Source organism: Diadema setosum, chromosome 5 (genome assembly GCF_964275005.1).
Source record: "Diadema setosum chromosome 5, eeDiaSeto1, whole genome shotgun sequence".
In the NCBI taxonomy this organism is placed as follows: Eukaryota; Metazoa; Echinodermata; class Echinoidea; order Diadematoida; family Diadematidae; genus Diadema; species Diadema setosum.
The window spans coordinates 16,509,817-16,529,472 of record NC_092689.1 but is presented as its reverse complement, the minus strand read 5'-3'; the positions used below and the strand labels follow the sequence as shown (position 1 = coordinate 16,529,472).

General features: G+C 38.3%; 1 protein-coding gene across 1 annotated transcript; it reads right to left on the bottom strand.

Moving 5' to 3' along the window:
- Positions 1-2,996: 2,996 nt before the first annotated feature.
- LOC140229148 (protein TBATA-like) lies at positions 2,997-15,435 on the bottom strand. Its single transcript, XM_072309414.1, has 7 exons — positions 15,401-15,435; positions 12,112-12,351; positions 10,708-11,004; positions 6,746-6,990; positions 4,969-5,050; positions 4,161-4,441; positions 2,997-3,488 (listed from the first exon to the last, which is right to left on the bottom strand). The coding sequence occupies exons 2-7, from the start codon at positions 12,338-12,340 to the stop codon at positions 3,219-3,221; spliced, it is 1,404 nt and encodes a 467-aa protein (XP_072165515.1). The 5' UTR covers positions 12,341-12,351; positions 15,401-15,435; the 3' UTR covers positions 2,997-3,218.
- Between the last annotated feature and the right edge of the window lie 4,221 nt (positions 15,436-19,656).

Here is a 19,656-nt window from a genome sequence, read left to right as displayed (position 1 = left end):
CACCAAAAATTTGAGTACAATAAACTCATTCTTTATTGGCAAAGTAATGCATTACTAGTTAATTTCTTGATTCTTCGTTTTACATATGTATATATATATATATATATATATATATATATATATATATATATATGTGTAGCGTATATAGCGTATATATGACATATGAGAAAATATATATATATATGTAGCGTATATGTGAGATATGAGGAAGGAGAAATCAGTGCGTAGCTTTGACATCATTATTCCTCTTACTGTTCCTCTCTTTCGGAAAAGCACAAGAGTTGAATAATTGGTCTCCGCTGGGAATCGAACCCGTGTCTTTGGCATATATATATATATATATATATATAGAGAGAGAGAGAGAGAGAGATTATATGTGTGTTTGTGTACTTTATCATTTCACATGAGGAAGGATGTGAAGTGGGGACAGGGAATTTTGTTTGTTTCAGAGTCCATTGACTGGATCTGCAAATAAAATACATTACATTATAGCATTCTAAGCTTGTCCAATTTCTGAGCTACATACACACAAAACATAGATTGACATAGGCAATTTTTAAGGATTTGATTGATATATATTTCAAACGTAATGTCATCACATGCATCATATATGTACAGATATTAGTTTTCACAAAGTACACGATAGTACACAATTGCATAGCTCAAACAAAGAAGGGGATTTCACAGCTTATAGCCGTTGTATTTCAAGAATGAATACTAGTAGTCGAATAGTCCACAGATTTATGATCTTTAAAAGCCTACAGTGTCATACGATAATCCCTGCAAAAGCACATCTAAACTGTAAGAATGGTGCATTTGACTGCAAATAAATCAGTTATCATCAAACGTGTGAGACATGAAACGTGAATGGCAACTGTACTTGTTAAATGTAGTTACAGTTTCCAGAGGACTTTTTTGAGGTTTGACGATGGAGGAAATTTTCCATTTTGCTTGTTTGTGAAACATGGCTTGTGATTTTGCTTTCTTTTCTAGTGTCCCATCAACTGTTATTGGCTCCTTTAATTGTCTCAGTGGGTATAGTTTCGAGAAGTCTTTTGACTACAGTAGCAAACATCCAGTGTTTTTCAGCTGCCGTTACTCGTAGCAAGTGTTATGTTTATACAGTCGACTTCTTTATTCACCCGAGCTGAACGGTAAACAGACAGGCGTGCAAAATAGAAAGTGAAAAACGACAACAAACAACGGTTGTGCGCTTTCTGAACAGTGCCCCCCCCCCCCTCCGAAATTTCATTTTCTGTGCATTCTATGGGTCCCGTTTGTTGCTTGTTTATGAAATCCTTTCCGCTCGTAGTACTGTTAAGTACTGGCCATTTACATTGAATTCCTATTCTATTTACACTTTATACACTGTATATAACTCGGACGGACTTTGCAAAGAAATTATACAGTTCAACTGTGGACAGTGTATACGAACATTCATGCATAGTAGTGAAGATGAAATATCAGTAATAGTATAAATTAGAAGTTATAGCACAATCAGCACATTCACTGTTAGCATTAGCAGCACTGCAACATGAGTTTGATTGTATGATAAACCTACAGATTGCAATGAAAAAAAAAACACTTTCATAATGCATAGGACTACACAGTATAAAACTCGAATATTTGACACAGAAGAACACTTAATAATCGTAACAGGAGTTGCATAGTTATCAAATACTACTTCCTAACTACGTCAAGTATTGCATCATATGCAAGGCGATACGCCATTCACCTTTCATTTTTTCCCACATCACTCGTGTATTAAAATCGCTTGCCTTCCATAGCAGTTCCTAAACGAATAAAAAAAAAGAAATAAAAAAGAGTGATAGAAATAATAAACCCACTGATATTTCTGTAAAAAGACGTCATTGGTAACTTTTTTTGACGGAGTTTAGATTTCGTCCGCCATCTCGTCATTTTCTAGAATCATTGAAAATAAAGAAGAAAAACATCAACCAACGACCTGCTATTCACGTAATGCGCTAAATGATGCCACCTATTTATAGCCATTTCACTCCGAACTGACCCGGAGTGTACAAGCATTACCGTCACTATGTAGTCAATGCCCAGTATCAAACGAACATGTCGTCGAGCCTTGATTAAATGTTCAGAATCAAACTGGAGAAATATTTTGCGCTCGCCATATCTAAAGTAAGCCATCAACAGAATACTGCATGTTCTGTGGGTCTTCAAACTCTTATTTGCTGTTCTGCTATACTGCTGTTAATATATTTGTGTGTGTTTGTGTGTGTTAAAGCAGTGTTGATGAATGGGGTCATTTTCAAGGTTTGAAAGTAACTCGCTTTAATCTTTAAGAGCATCGTGCCTTAATCTGCCTATTTATGCTCTGTAGTATACAATATAAGGTGTACAAACAGAACATTCTATTTTGCGCTCTGACGGATACAAGTCTTTTTTTTTTTTGCGCAATGACATGACACATAAAATCATGACCATGACCTTTAATTTATCTGGTTCCAGTCTGTATTGCAGAGAGCTATGCATCAATCATGGCTTGTCATAGTGTAAACAGTCTTTGGACTTCGAACGTTTTGGCACCAAGGCGCCGATATTCCACGCAGACAAACAAAAGGCAAAAAAAATCTTAGCATTGCATATATGATAATTTTCTGACGCTTTGACGGTAGTTCACATAGCTAGAGGTGTCTACCTGATAAAAAGACAATGAGCGGAAACACTCACAAGGTGCCAAGTATGAGTAGATTGTCATAAAACAATTTCAAGGGGCGTTAATGTCGTTTGAACTATGTATTCATGTAGCACATCATTTTGGTCGCTGTCCAAAATATTGCTTGTATTGTGAATAATTGGCAGGCTGGCAATTGTGAAATAGTAGAACCAACATGAAGTCTCCCTTTGGCTTTACCATCTTCACTTTTTGCTATTATTCTCTCTCTCTCTCTCTCTCTCTCTCTCTCTCTCTCTCTCTCTCTCTCTTTTGTAATCGGAAAAGTAACTCCTAGTCAGCCTTCCAAACATGAGAATGTAATTATACAAGATAACATTAGATGAAGTTGGACCATGATTGTTCTAAATGAACGGTAACAATGTGCTTCCTTTTTCCACAGTAGAATGCGACCAGACTCCAAGCAGCCCATAACAAACTGTAGAGGAATGAAACCATGAAAATGTCTTTAGAACATAATGCCGCTGAAAAAGAGCCCAAACAGAGGATACTTTGGTCAGAAATCGCGTTATTCCGGACCAACGACTGCTTCGTCCGGTTTCCACGAATCGACTTGTTGGGCTTGTTTCTCTTCGCTCTTGGGCGAGAGCGGCGGTAATCGCGCGGGATGTTGGCCGTTGTGTGTCGGTGGACGCGGCGAATTGTGCTCGATCCTAAAGACATCTGGCTTGTGACTCACTGGTCTAAGGGCAGGGTGATCTGTTGCCATTGGAAACGAGAAAACAAAAACAGACATATCAGAGAGACGGGCTAATATTACCGTCTGGTTTAAACGTAACTACTTGGAAATCGGAAATTATTGATGACGATTTTGTTACTTAATAATGTCAGCATTTAAACAGACTTTTGAGAACAAGAAATGTGCGTCTCGTTAGAGTGGCAAGGGTGTCAGTTTAAAGGGAAAGTTCCTTCAAACATCAAACAGTTTGAAAAAAGAACTTTACAATTTGTAATATTTCGCTGACACCTTAGGATTAAGAAACTGTTGAAGAGTCCATATCTTAAAAATACAGCAAATGGAATTCATCAAAACTTTGACATGAATTACAAGCGTTTTTAGGGCTTAGTGGTGTAATGGTGTAATATCGAGCCCGTTCATAGCTCGACTGTCAGACCTACCTCCATGAGCTTTGATCTATTGATAGCCATATCATGATAGGCGTGCGAGGTAAGGTTCCTTATCATGATATGCAGTATAAACAAGGTCAGCCATACAAAGCCAGCAGGTGTTAAAAGGTCGTGATATGAATTTGCATTAATTATTTTTTCTTCATTTTTCAACAGTTACAATCATCAGTGCCCCCTTTTTATATTAACAATTCCTTGATAATCATTCTATTAGCGTGAGAAAGTAGTCAAGGGATTTTGGCGAAAACACGCTTTAAACTTGAAATTGAGTAACGTGAAATTAAGTCAAGAGTCAAGAATAGGTCAAGATATGAAAACAAACCGACATACCTTCATCATCGAAGATAGTTTTCTCTTGAGTTTCACCGTTCTTCAGCGGCGTGCCGAGGCGCGCCGCTGCGTTGGACACCGCGTGGAACCTGCCCAAGAACGGAGGCGGGGACGGACGGTCTGTCTCGGCGTACCCGCTGGTCACATTCATGTTGGGCGGCGGGTTGCTCGACGGGCGAGGAGGTGGGACTTTCACCTCCGCAACCTGATGCTGGAAATACGACTCTTCGCTACTGATTGCCGAGCGAATCATGTCGAGCACGAGGTTCTTTTCTGCAAGATTTCGAGAGGGAAACAAGAATTAGTGTGTCTCATCATCATGTCCAACATCACAAACTTTTGATAACTTACAAGTATTTGACATAAAAAACTTATTGGCGCTATAAATGCAGTTAATGTATAATTGCATCCCGACTAATTGACCAGGGAATTGCAAAGTCAGTCGTCTATGTTTTGATTGATTGATTGATTGATTGATTGATTGATTGATTGATTGATTGATTGATTAATTGCTTGCTTGCTTGATTGATTGATTTTTTTTTTATTGTCACCAATGGATATTCTTTGTAAATCTTGGTGGATATTATAACAAATATAGGTCTACATAAAAAAAAAACACTTCAAGTACATTGTATGTACCCGAAAACAGTCATATCAGAAAGCGCAAGTGAAACTTAAACAGAAAGAAATCAACATAGTATAACAGCAATATTTTCTGAATAGCCATGCAACGGAGATATTTGTTATTGTTTGATACAAAATAACAAACATATAAAACAGAGGTAGATTAATTAACCGACCTCTTTCTCCGGCTGAGACCAGCCAGGCTTGGACCGCACTGATTGAGTCTGTCTGGAGAATCTGACACAGCATTTCCAGCACCTGGAATGATTAGAGAAAATCACAAAGGGAAACGAAACGGTAAACACTTAACTGTCATCAGTCTAAATAGCAAAGTGCTCAAGGGACATGATTATTTCGATGAATATGAGGGTAGTTCTCTTAAAGAGACCCTCAAAGAAAAAAAAAGAACGTGCAGACACCAAAGGCTAGCTAAAAAACTAAAAATGTATAAATTTATGTGTGTACATATTATGTATGCCCTTATTTACAAAATCATTTTTTAATGTTCAAATTTTTAGATTCAGTGTCGCGCTGTAGCAGGTCATGAGACTCAAATGAATTTATTAGTCCTTCGATGCTTGATAAGATATGAAATGACTTCAAGTCATACTGCCTTTGGACATGACCCGGAACATTCAAATCACCTTGGATTTGCATCTGATTTCATTATCTTGATCATACGCGGGGTCGGAGGGGACCATATTCAATAATAATGGGAAGGGGCCCAAATTAACTGAAAACGGCTTGACATGAAGATAAGCGGCTTATACTTATGCGAGTGAAGACAGCCCACGATAAGGGAAAGTGTTCAGATAAGTTAGGAAGAGCAGCCCAGCATTAGGAAAAGTGGTCCGACATAAGGGAAAGCAGTCCAACATGAAGGAAAACAACCCGATTAACAAGGAAGCGCGGCTCTCCCTTTACACGAATCTCTCTCTTGAGTTTTTGTGTTTGTCATTTCTTTGTACCTTTCTAAGAAACAAATGCATCGATCTTATTATTGCATAGCACAACAAAAGTATTGATCTTGCGCATGTAAACATGCAACGAAACAAGGCCGAGCCGTGATTCTTTCAGAGACAATAAATGACCTCGTAGGAGAATAAGGACATTAGTTTAATTGACACAGCGAAAAGGAAGAGTGAGAAAAACAATACCATCGGATTTAGTGGTTGGTGGTTCGCCTTCATCGTTCAAGGACCGCTTTCAACACTTTCCGAAATAATAAACAACAGCTTGCGCTACACACACACACACACACACACACACACAAACAGTTTCTTAAGCGAAAACATTATCGAGTATACATGGAGGATTATTATTCTCTTATAGACCAACCGAATACAATAAACAGGACCTCGCTCGCATGCACCAATTATTATCATACTCAATCTGTAAATCGTTTTGAGTAGAAAAGTTTACAACATATTGTGCAAGAAGTAGATACAAAAGTGGGCTCCGAGTCTTTGCACGTCTTCCAGCGGTACATGTACGTGTATTTGGCTATTCAACATCAGTTGAGTGAATGATAATTTGACCCATTATGTGAGCTCATTTCAACGTTCATTCAGCCGGTTTCCATTTCCCGAACAGTTACTCTGTATTTGATAATCAGATCGGAGTATCTCCCCGTCATCTGTATATCAATTATAACCATCCAATACGTGTATTCATGTGATAGTGTTATCTATCTTTTAAAATGATAAAATAATATAAAAGATCATTTAAATTTCAGTAGAATGAAACGAGGGAATATGTAACTTGCAAAAGCTAACATTATCTTCTCATGTTTCTGATAGTCCTGAGAGGTAAAATCTGCTTTTTCGTATGCATTAATCAAATTTCCTGGTATATGGGGGCGGAGACAGCCAGACATGTCCAAATTTGTGCAAGTTAAAACTTCTAAAGAAAAATACTTGAGAAAAGAGTCACGTTAAAGAAGAGGAAACTCACCAGGGACTCGTTGCTTCCTTCGGCTGCGATATGGTACATGAGTTCGTGATCGTGCTGCTTTTGTCGCGAGACCCCGCGGGACATTGCTCGCGAGGGTGGCGGAATTAGCCGACCGGTTTCGGCCGAGTATACCGAAGTGCGTTTCGGCTGTTCGGCTTGCACCTCCTTGATCTCTCGGGGCAAGCCGAGTCCCGCTTGCTCCGTGATCGCACGAAGCTCGTCTCGCCACCTGTCGGTAACGGGAACTGCAGGAGATGAAGACAGAGATCACGTTACCAGTCAATATCATGCTACTTATACCCACTTGTATAATCTTTGAATGTTGTGAATATGATGTATTATAATCACTTTATTCAATTCGTATATCATTAATATGCAATTCCTGACTTTGAATGATTTCACCAGAGGAGTAGCTGAAATGGATATCGATCATCAGTGCTATATTCATGCGATGTTTTAGTCTTAACTATTCTATCGATTAGGCAACATACGTTGAAGAAAATGTACTATACTGACTAAAAGGAATTGTTACGTCAGACATATACTTTGAATGCAAATCAAAATATTTTACCATTGTGATTACCTATGCAATTTTATTCGGCTATAAACAACAGTCACTTTTACGATGTAGGCCATACACGATAATGCAAAACATCAAGTATACAATTAGAAGGTCTTTACTCGGAAATAATGTTATGTTAGCATGCATCACGTACAGAATTATGTGTAACAGCAAAAGGGATTTTGTAAGGGTTAAGCTCAATTACCGCGAAGAAAAAAAGAAAAGAAAAGAGAACTGCCTTCAAGTCGCTGACATAGCGAGAGCGGGTAGGCTCAATGAAAGCATGCCATGGTTGCTTTATACAGAACACCAAAGCATGAAGAGTATGACCAAAGCGATAATGATTCACGATGCAGCGCTCGATGTACCGCTGTCTTGTGTCTTTATTGTTTTTCCTTTTGTGGCATTTCGTGCAGTCTGCACTAGATGGTGCATACTGCATTGAATGCGCTAACATTTAGCCATGATGAAATTCAACGCCGTATGAACTTTGATGTTGGGTTGAACTGTACTTTCTGTCTAGACGCGTTTTGGCTCAATATCGACTGATTTGATAGAGATTTGGTGTAATGAATAAATTACTACTGATATTAGGGTGAAGCCATCGAGCGAGTAACGATGGCCGCCATTTCATTGTTTTCACCTGCCTACAGATTGTTAAATGCACGGAAGCATTAATAAAGTAATGCAACCGGTGGAAATTGATTTGATTCTGCACAAAAACGTCACAAAGAATGCATGATTAAAAAAAGGCTGTTATATTGGACTGATGAAAAGCGAATTTATTAGTTGTACATTGTTTGATATGGGGAGCAGGCCTAAACGACACTAAATAAAGTGATGTTGATACATCCTTACCAAATTGAGGAGGTGGGGTGGGGTTGGCGAATGGCTATGACGTGGGTTCATATCGATACAAGCAACGAAAAGAGCAATCAGCGTGTCTCGTTGAAATTGATCTGTAAAAGCCAACGCTGCTTTGCCTTTATACATTTCATGTCTTACTTTTCATGTAACAACGTTATAATGTCGGGAGAATCGATATTCACATGAAAGGGAAAATACTGAAATACGCTGTTGTTCTGTTGTGATGCATGCCGACACTGCAAACGGTATTGATTAAATAGACGAGCGTCTTCAATTGTACCTCGTCACACAGTAGATAAACTGGGCACGCAGGAAGAATCAGAGGAATCATAGCAACGTTCAAAATATGAAATAATTATGAAGAAATAGCACACATTCACAGCACAAAAGCCTTGTATGGGTTTCAGAACACATGCTGAGGTTAAACATGTTAAAAGCAGTTTAGTGTGCCAGGCAAGAATATTGACAGATGATTTGCGTGCGATGCAAAGTTTGTAGTTAGTAGCACGAGTCAAACTTCACGAAATACATTGTATTAAATGGAGTGATGGCAGCAACACAACAAGAAGTGATTTTTTTTTTCAACGTAAGAGTCAAAGCCATGAGAGAAGCATTGGAAAGTAACAAAGAAATTTGATGAAGATGTTGGTGTGGGTGAGACTGAAATCAAACAATGTGAATTATGTTAAATGAGTTTTATGTATCATAGATAGCAAATAATGGAAACTTAATTGCTATCATTCACAGAAGTGGTGCATGGTGATTGTGACTTTTTGTGATGTCGGGAGTGTACGGATTTGCCGAATAATGTGACTGATATTTTCAGCAGTGAGTATTTGGATGGAAACAGCCATGTAAGCGTATATTCCTCTTGATTTAAGGTACCTAAAGGTGAAGTATCAAGTAACAAAGGGTGCTCAAGCTCAGAGGGTATTTTCATCACGCTCTGCTCTGACAGATTGTCATAACTTGCGAGCTGAAGAAGTGCACTGAAGATACAGATCAGCCATGCACTGAGACACAGGCCGACGAAATGATATGCATGAGGACACGTCATACTGTTAGCAGCAAGCCAAAGTGTTCAGACTTCAAAGCAAACCAGATCCACCAGGCGGTGGAGTGGGTGCATTTAGGGTTGAAATCACGTACTGAGTCCAAATATCGGTGCGTGAGTCTTTTCTCTGAAGCCTTGTGGGAACATGCTTAGACCAGTGAGGGTGTTGATGGGGTACCGAGATGAGTTTAGGGTTGGGTTTTGGACGTGGACCCGGTATTCTTGCTGGTTGACGTGAGGGATGCGGAACGTGTACATGCCCCGGGCCTCGGCCGTCGCCGGACGCTTCCGAAGCCGCGGGTTGACGAAGTAGCCTTCGTCGTGCACGGCGCAGATCGGCACGTCCAGTAGGCCTGTGTGTGTATCGACGGCAAGACAAAACCAACCAAAATCGATTGATCATTTTGTGATTGGCCAATTCCTGTGGCTTGCCACATGGGCGCCATTCGTCCTCGCCAACCCAGGGGGGATGTTTGAGGTATACACACGCTTCTTTTGACCTTGCAGTCGAACCCGGAGACAGAAAATATTGATATATAGGACGGCACCCTTGACTCATTAGGCCAACATGCCATGACAACCAACAGTGTGGCTTATTCAGACTTAAATCAATCTTGCCTTTTCTATTTTCACAAAATTTAAAAGCTGACTTTTTTTTTTTTTTTTTTTTACTGTACACTATTTTGGAAATATGTTTTTTCGCACGTTTAGAGTAATCGTCTGAATTTAGAGTGTTTTATTAATATGCTAAAATTAAGCTAGGAGAGAAAATTTAATTTACCCATTAATTAACGTTTCATTTTTGAACTAACTAAAACATCGTCAGCTACCACTGGTGCCAGACAATAGGGGTTTTATGCATAAGTGTCGTTTGGGTCTAATTTTGCAGGGACCAAAACGATGCGTGTATAAACCGTTTAGTTCACTCCATTTTTGCCAGTATGATTTGTTCAATAACTTGTAGGTCCGTCCTCTGTACGGTGTAATAATCCATGACAGGCTGACGAAAGATACTATGTGTGGAAAAAAAATAAATGTTTTGTGATCGTTTGGTTTGTATTCAGCTGTGGGTAGAGGTAGATGCACGAAATATAGGAATCAATGAGTTAGTAGGCGACAAGATACTTACAAAGACATGCATATAAGAATATACATTTAACACCCATGCCAAAGGATCATTTCACTAATGCTGTCGTCACTGAAACACAATTCATGACTCGCTGAATCTGTGGAAGAAGAAATGACAAAGGATGAACCGATTTCCGTGTTAGTTGGTATGACATTTGGCGTGATGCATGCATGACGGTCGAGCGTTAGTGTAGACTATGTACACCACTGTAACCATGGCAACACCGAGATGACAAGAGAAAGGAGAAGTTGTGGCTCAGTGCCAGTAGCTGTGTTTAGCATGTGTTTAGTGCGACTTCGAGAGCATGTAGCAATCGGAGATGCGGGGGGGGGGGGCATTTGATGACTTACTCAAACCAAATGTTGGGTCAGCTCTCTCTTTGTATGAGAGCGGAAATCGCGGATACATGGTGTTAGCATCAAGAAAATTCAGCTTGTGATTCCCCAGGGAAGGGTTGATGTGTTTGGGGTGGTAGTTGATGGCGTGAACGGGGAGTCTGCCCCCGTTCGTCGATGCCTGCGGCCACGACCTCCTCAGTAGATCCATGTCATCCCTCGCTCCCATTGTGGTCGGACGACGGAGACTCAGCCGGGAGTTTGCGATGTAGCCGTCATCGTGCACGGAGCAAATCGGATAATCTAGTAATCCTGGAGTTACGTGTGTGCGGTAAATGTGTTAGTTTGGTCATACGTTACAGGAGAGATATTATTCGTGCAGTAATCTTCAAATATATCCCCCGGATTACATCATCAAAAAGTGATAAGGTTCTCTGATATTGTCACACCATGTTGATGTGGTCATTCATCGTTCTCAATTTTTATCATTTATCACAATAAATGGAGACAGGTGTTAGACATCATTGCAACTGGCCTCCGGTGAGAAAGTGAAGCTCAGGTGTATCGTTTTGAGTTATCATTATCTATGAAATTATCTTGGATACGTCTCAAACCAGTTTGTGATACATGTAGCCATGTGGTTGTGATCAAAGTCTATCAAGAACACGAGGCACGTTGAACTGTCCAGCTAAACAATGAAAATGCTTATCTTCGAATTTGCAGTAGTAAGTCTTTGTCAGAAATCCACTTGTATTTACTGGAATGAGAATCATTATGATTCAGAGCTTTGAACTCTTCTAAAGAAATGTAACAAAATAAAATCAATTACATGCATACACAAGAAAGAACGAACATGTACAAAAGAGGATAAAAACATATATTTTCATTCTTATTATATTCCTTCGCTTTTCATGTCTTTTCGGGAATTTCATTTAACAGTAATTTTCTAGTCATTCTACTCAGTGGTCTTTCAGTATGTGGGTCAGAAAGAAAGATATGAAAAGGGGAAACACTATAGTCCTTTTGATGATATTACTGTGAAAAATACGCAGAATCATTTTCCATGTTTCTGACACACAAAAAATACACCAAATGAACGAATCAGCATAACCGGTACAAAGTGAACTTATTTGAAATATTTGAATATTTGCAATAGAAATATGCTTGTGCTAAAAACTATGAAGAAAGAAGGGGAGGGGAGGTCGGTCAAATTGAAGACGGTTTTTAAAAGTGAGCTGAAAATAAACAGCCATTTTACGCGGTATTCTGTTGAGAAGCCAGTTTCTTAACCCTATGAATTAATGATAACAATTTTACCATGCAATTTGTGAACACAGCTCAATACAAATAAGATTCCCTGTAGATATTTGAGAAAATGTCAATTTGTCAAAGACTTTTCTTTCTCTGTGGACACATTACCTTTGATATGTCTGACGCGCTTAGAGTGTGGATTGTGACGCGCAAAGAAGGAGCTCTGGCTGAGCTGGCCGAATCGCGCACTGGCCTGAGTGTGTGGTCGGCGTCCGGCGAAGTCCTTTTGTGTCATGGGGAGCTTGGCGGTACGGGTGTTGTTGTCGGTGACGAGGCCCATGGTGTTGCGGACGACTAGGGTGTCGCCCTTGGAGGGCCGAAACACAGGTATACTCATTTGGGACGAATCTGTCCATGGGAAATTGAGAAAAGATTTAGGTTGATAATGCACCGGTGTATAATGTGAGTACATTACATAATAAGAGGAAACTATTGAAAATGACGCTCAGTCAAATCAAGCCATTTGTACCATGTTTGTTTTGATAGCACATAATTATACTTATTATCCCACAATATATTTTCCGGTGCACGTACATGTAGGATATTAAACGATGCATCCTGTTCCGCGGAGACAAGAATATACGTATCAATACGAATAGGTGGAATGATCAAAGATAATACACGGAAGATGATTAATGCGAAGCAAGAGTATCAATTACTTAACAGCAGGCATACAATGTACAAGCTTTCAATACACGATATTCCATCCCAATCTCATTATGATTGTTTCCATGGTGACATGTACAACGGCGTTTATTATTCATAATCTTAACGGCGACGTACACTGTATAATGTACAATGTATGCTGTTCCCATGCAGTTCATATCAATATTGAAAGTATACCCACTTTGTTTGTGTGTGATCACTTGTGATAAAAATTGTTCGTAACATAATTATCACGTATGGTGCCAAAAATTTGCCTTACTGTAGTTATTTTCTTTATTACAGACTCCCATTTTCTTATTCAAAACTCCCATTATACAGCGAGTTCGACAGGTATGATATCAATTTTCCCCTGGCGACAAAGTTTGTACAACTTATTGTGATTATTGTGAGTAGGCATGAGGTTTAGAAAGTGGATTCCGTTCCATTTTCCTGGTATGTTGCACATACGTACAGAGCAGCGCGTGAACGTACACCGATGGAATGCGAGCAAAGGATATTATAGAAAGATAGCCTCTGGGATATTAATACTAGTAACCAGCACACATCGTGGTATCCGTGAAGCAATATCCGAGAGCGCGCGGTAAAGATCACCATAGTAACGATGAACACCTGCTATGTGTGAAGCAAAGTTCAGCGGTTTTGTGTTTCATGCTGAATTTTGAATGAACGAAATAATAATTCAGGCCGGGAAATGGCGATTCCAAATGAGGGGATAATTCAATCTCTAAACGGTGTAACAGCGTCAGAATTAGAAATTGAGTTTCCTTGAGCTGTGCCAGTGTACAACGATACTATATTCTGTATATGCTGTGTGACGTACCCATATAGGGATATACCAACTAAATTAGTAATAATTATATATTCTTCTCATCATTACGTTTCGATGATTTTATTTTTTATCTTTGCCTTTGAATAAGGTTCAATATCTGGACTTATAAAGCAACAAATTTAAGGTAATTTTGTAAAGAAAGTGGAATGAAGGGGGGGGGGGTGGAGTTGTTAAATTTGTGTGAGCAAACACTTTCTCCGAATCTCGCACACTACGATTTAATTGTGAAACTACGTACATCAGTATCTGTAGATCGATTTCCCTCCTCAATTTGATTCCAGTTTACAGCAATGAGCATTTAAGACTGACTTTAAAGGTCCAGTTTACCTTTGGGAGCAGTGATTTCAAAAATGTTCTAGATATCACATTTGATGCATATGTGTAGGTCTGTTGTATCATAAAGCATCCTACCGTATGAAATATTTGCAATAAAACCTAAAGTACAAGGAGATATCAGTGTTTTTCTCAATAAACCGTAACTGTACACGGTTTAGTCTGGAAACATTTTTATTATAACCATTGTTCACATTTTGTGTATTTAACAACACTTAACATCGATTATACGGATTCAAATTTCGACAGTGGCTGTTTCTATCCCTAACTCACATTTTAGAACTATTTTAAAGCACTAATGCTTTCATCTGCAAATGGTAAATTATGCCTTTAATAATTGACTCCTACATACAGCAGGCCTATACTGTGTATACAAATATAGCCATCTTCTCAATATACTTGCATGAAGTAATTTAAAGCTTCAGCTAAATTCTGATCAAGCAGCTCGTACACTTGTATATGCCACACTGTACTTCGATTCCTTTTTTTTTCTTAATACCTCCAAAATATACAATGCACTTTAAAAAAGAAAGATCTAAAACACTGCTTACATAATATGACTTTCCCGAAATTTACATTATAGCTGGGCATATCGCCGTATGCATATCTAATTTGTTACCACCAAACCCAAACAAACAAACAAACAAACAAACAAACAAACAAACAAATAGCACACGCACATACTTTCCAGATGATAACAAAGTACGTGCGGCCTACATTAATAGACGGATGCATTGTACATGGAATGAAAATGTGTCTCACTTTGCAGTATACAGTGCCAGATAAACCATATTGCTGGTGTTCAACTTTGAAATTTCTTTTAGAATCCCAGTGGAACAATACCGTGCCGAATCACTGACCATTTTCCACGGTCGCCATATAATGATACATACAAATTGTATATCTATTTTCCACTGTCATTTTCCGAATTTTAAATTTCTATTGATATAAATAAATCGATCTGTACAGATTCACGAACGTCCCATAGTTTTCATGTTGTTGGAAACAAAGGGGGCGTTCATTGCCCGCCCTGGCGACTTACATTGTACGTTAAATTCATATGTCACATAGCACTAGTGTACAACATGTAGTACAATGTCTATGCATGTCGTAGGCCCTGCAATGCATATAATACAAATCTGTTGAAATATAAACAGATTAGTAAACTGTCAACGGCGCTATTATTGAAAATACATAAAAACAAATGATCATTCATTATTCAAAATACTAATTCTGGCAAGCAGTCAGATTGTAAGTATTGTTCTGCGACACATATTTCCCCGAGCGTTTCTACATGAAACGAATATAATTCATACCCAGGGCGTGTAAAATTACAGCACATTACTTAAGCAATTTTAATACTTTAACAAAGCTATTATGACGCAAATCTACCATTCCTGCAAGAGAGAAGTCATATATCCTGTTTTCAGTAGTATCTTTGCAAGTTGTGATGAAAGACAATTTCTGCATGCAATTCAGAACTGGTATCAGCAGTACCAATCCATAAAATGATACAGAGAGATGATGATAACTACAATGAATAGTTACTATATTGACATTATTTCTCACCTTTATCTATCAGTCTATCGACGTCACAAAATGTCTCGAAGGACGAAAGAAAAGTATCCCGGGAGTAGATATCTCCAGTTGCTGGTTGTCAGGGGCATGCGAGAGCGAAACGTCGCTCGGTGGTCTGTCTGTAGTTTACGGCAAACATGCAAGTGTGCTGTGGGCGAGTGATCGCGAGACTTCGCAACATACGGCACGTAAGTGCATAACACAATCAATTTACTGGTGCCCCAGCCCCGTTGCTAGGGGACGCCTTTCTCCGCGCCGGCACTATGGGGTCAACCCCCAATAGATCAATGAGCGGGTTTTGTACCTAACAACCGGCCCGGTGACCGCGCACAAAAGGTCTCGTCTCCGATGAATAGGGGGCTACGTGTCACGCTTGCAGGACACAAACACGAGAGAGTTAATAGTGTATTTTGCGAAAGGCTTTCAGAATCCAATGTGTATTGAAAGGCTTGACTGGTTGTCGAAAATGTCTGGCCACTGTATGCGGAGGACTAACAACCTACAAAGCGTGATACATTAACGCATTTGAAATATTACGGAAAGGAAACTGCAGGGGGTGGAGTGCGGATGATAAAAGAATTTAAGCGGAGCGCCCGATCGCGCTTTCGAAATGTAAACAAAATCAGAAAAAAAAAATAGAAAGTGAGGATTATTTCGATCAACGTCGTACACGTACATTCTCTCGTATCTGTTTACAATCATAATGATTATTGTCGTATGCGCATATGTGTATATTTTTTTTTTCATGTATGCATAATTCATGAGCATCCAGTGGTAAACTGGTCTGCTCTGTCATTCACGTTCGCCCATCCAACATGTCGTGTTATAATGGAAGCCAGACGCAGACAACCTGTCTTGTTCACGTCTACGTTTCTTTCAAGTCATCGACTTGGTTAATTATGTCCGACAAAGCATCGCATAACAACAGTGGAATCTCCTCATCCTACAACGCTTCCAACTGAACTAACAAAAAAAAAGTGTAAAGATGGAGCAAATACCCTATAAAATAGAAAAAGCAATGAAATTTGGAAAACAACTCATGCATTCTAAATTATCCTTTCTCTCACACGCATATACCTTCATGACTAAAATGTCACGAAAAGATCAAGGTCATATTATGATACCGTCTCCCCTTTATTTACAGCCATATCCAATTACAATATCCTAACCTTCAGCAAATGCGATATCATGATCGATCACGGCATGAGTAATTGCCAAATCCATGACGCATTTACAAGTAGCGTGCGGTGACGTGATCTCGGCAAGAAACACATGAAACACGAAACCCACTGAGAGATAGATCGTACATCGAAGATCTATAGAAGCTGAAGACCCGTGCCATTGATCAGTCCAGAGTACAGATGAACAGAACAAAGGCAAAAGGCAAAGATAATATTATTTTTTTCGGGGGGGGGGGGTCGGAAGGGAAGATAAGGTTGGGAACTTCGTTGCAAGGGATATGCATATTAAAGGCTGCAAGGGATATATGGGAGAAGGGGGGGGGGTCAAGTTCAATGGTAAAAAAAAAAATATATATATATATATATATGTATATACATATAAAGAGGTGGGACTGCAGATCCCTTCCCCACCCCCTACCCCCGATTCGGCAGCCCGTGCGATTCATAGACGTTTCTTATCGTATACTAACCCAGTTACGAAGAATTTCATTCACTTGTTACCTCCATTGTATAAGTTTCTAAGGCAGGGATTCACTTAATTGTTGCAAGGCAGGGCAAGTCTCCGGCAAACTCTGTGGTTGTTAAGGGCAACTTCTGTAGCAAAATATGCATAGAAGAGAGTGAATATGAAATGATCTATTGGACTTAATTTTCTTCCTCAATCTTTCCTTCCTTTTATGTACGATACATGAAATACATGTACTGGTAATACTCAAATATACTTGGTGTAATTAAATATCAATTAATCATATTATAAGCGACTTTGAGGCTGTTTCTGTCTGGAGACGGACGTGAAACATTGCAAATATGTGTCACTGTGATTAACCCTTCTACCACTGGGAATCTGTGACAAGAAAAATTTGTTTTTGCTTTTTTTTTAAACGTTTAATCATTTTATAATGAATCAGGATGATTTCAGCCTACAAGAAAAAAACAAACAGTCAGTGTCCTAAAAATTGTGCAATTTCCAGTAGACCCAAATCATGACCAGGCGAGATTTATTGCGTTTCAAAGGAAAACACACACACACACACACACACACACACACACACACACACACACACACACACACACACACACACACACACACACACACACACACACTTTTAATCGGCGTTTCCTGTTAGTTTTGATTTGTTTTGTAATGACTATTTTTGGCATCAAATAAAACGTGCTATCGCTCAGTTTTGTTTCCACTGAAGCACTAGCCACTCGCCAATATCTTTGCTACTACACTATTTCTTCAAGTCGATCGAAGTTTCTACAGAAAAACAATATACTACAACATGCAACGATTTAATAGGAAATTGGCAGTATAACATATTAATGTATATACCATGTTTTCTTTAATAAATACATTTTATGTAGAGGAATGTTTTGTTTTGTTTGTTTCTGTTTGTTTGCTTGCTTCTTTGTTTGCTTTTTTTTTGGGGGGGGGGGGATGTATCATATGTAATTAATTCTATTATGCACAGTGTATATATAATACAGTAGTGAAATATCTCAGGCTCTATAGATAGGAAGCCCTATGCAAAGATGGATACCTATCATCAATATATCAAATTGTCTGATAGTGATGATGATGATAATACATGTAATAATAATAATTATAATAATGATAATAATAATGATGATAATAATAATAATAATAATGATAATGATAATAATAATAATAATAATGATAATAATAATAATGATAATAATAATAGCAACAACAATGATGTTAATATCAATAATGATGATTGATACAGAAAAAAAAACATGAATGAGAGTTACAACTTTAGAAGATATACAACTTTTGGGATCATATCATATAGTTTTGGTTGAGACCTAACTTCAGGTTTCTAACATTTTTTTGGTGGGATAATGAGAAATCTCTAATGAAAATGTGAAAGGGCATGTAATTCCAAGAGGAATTCAACGTTTTTTTGATGAAAATTGGTTTTGAAACGGCCGAGACATCCAAAACGGAGCGATCCTATCAAAAGGTGGGACCCATCTTTTATAATGATTGCTTTGTTTTACCTTGTTTTTGGATGTCCCAGCCATTCCAGAAAACCGATTTTCACCAAATAAACTTTGAATTGATCTTAGAATGGTATGCTCTGTACCATTTCATAGGTGGTTTCTTGGTATCTCACAAAAAGTTAAAAGCTCAATCCTCATCTCCACCAATACTATACCATCCCTTTAATTCTTCATGTAACATATCTCTGGCTCTATAGATAGCAAGCCCTAAAGAAAGATGGATTCCAAACATCAATATATCAAATTGTCATATAGTGATTATAATAATGATAAGAAACCACCTATGAAGTTGATTGTACAGAGCAGGGCCCTCTGGTAGAGCAGTGGCAATAATGAAGAGGCTACCCTGGGTAAATAAGACCTTATAATAATGATAATAATAATAATAATAATAATAATAATAATAATAATAATAATAATAATAATAATAATTATTATTATTATTATTATTACTATCATTATTATCATAATCATTACAACAACTACTACTACTACTACTACTACTACAAATCATAGTAACAATTTCAATAATGATAATAATAATGGTAATAAATAACATTTATCTAACACTTAATACAGGCAATTTTATGCACACTGATACAGAACAGATCATGAATAAGAGTTACGAATTCAGATGTAAAAGTTCTGGGATCATACAGCTGATGTTCTTTAACATGCATTTCTTCCTTCAAAGGGACTAAGAATTCATTCCAAATACAGAACCCCATCAGCCACTGCTCCACAACGGTAGGCTATATTTAAACCTTAAGACTCGAATTCACAAAGATAGTACAATTGAAACCATTACGAAATCAGTCATTTCATAACAAAATAGGCCATGCGACACTTGGCGCTCCATACAAATTGTCCATGGTTTAAACCACCGTTTCCATTGTACCACCTTCGTGAATTCGGGCCATGGTGAGCATTCTTGAACACGATTCTTATTTCATACACAAAAGACACAACACATACATCCATGCATTGGAAGTCAGTTTTATTGCTGGAAATCATATAAATATAACTAAAATAAACTCA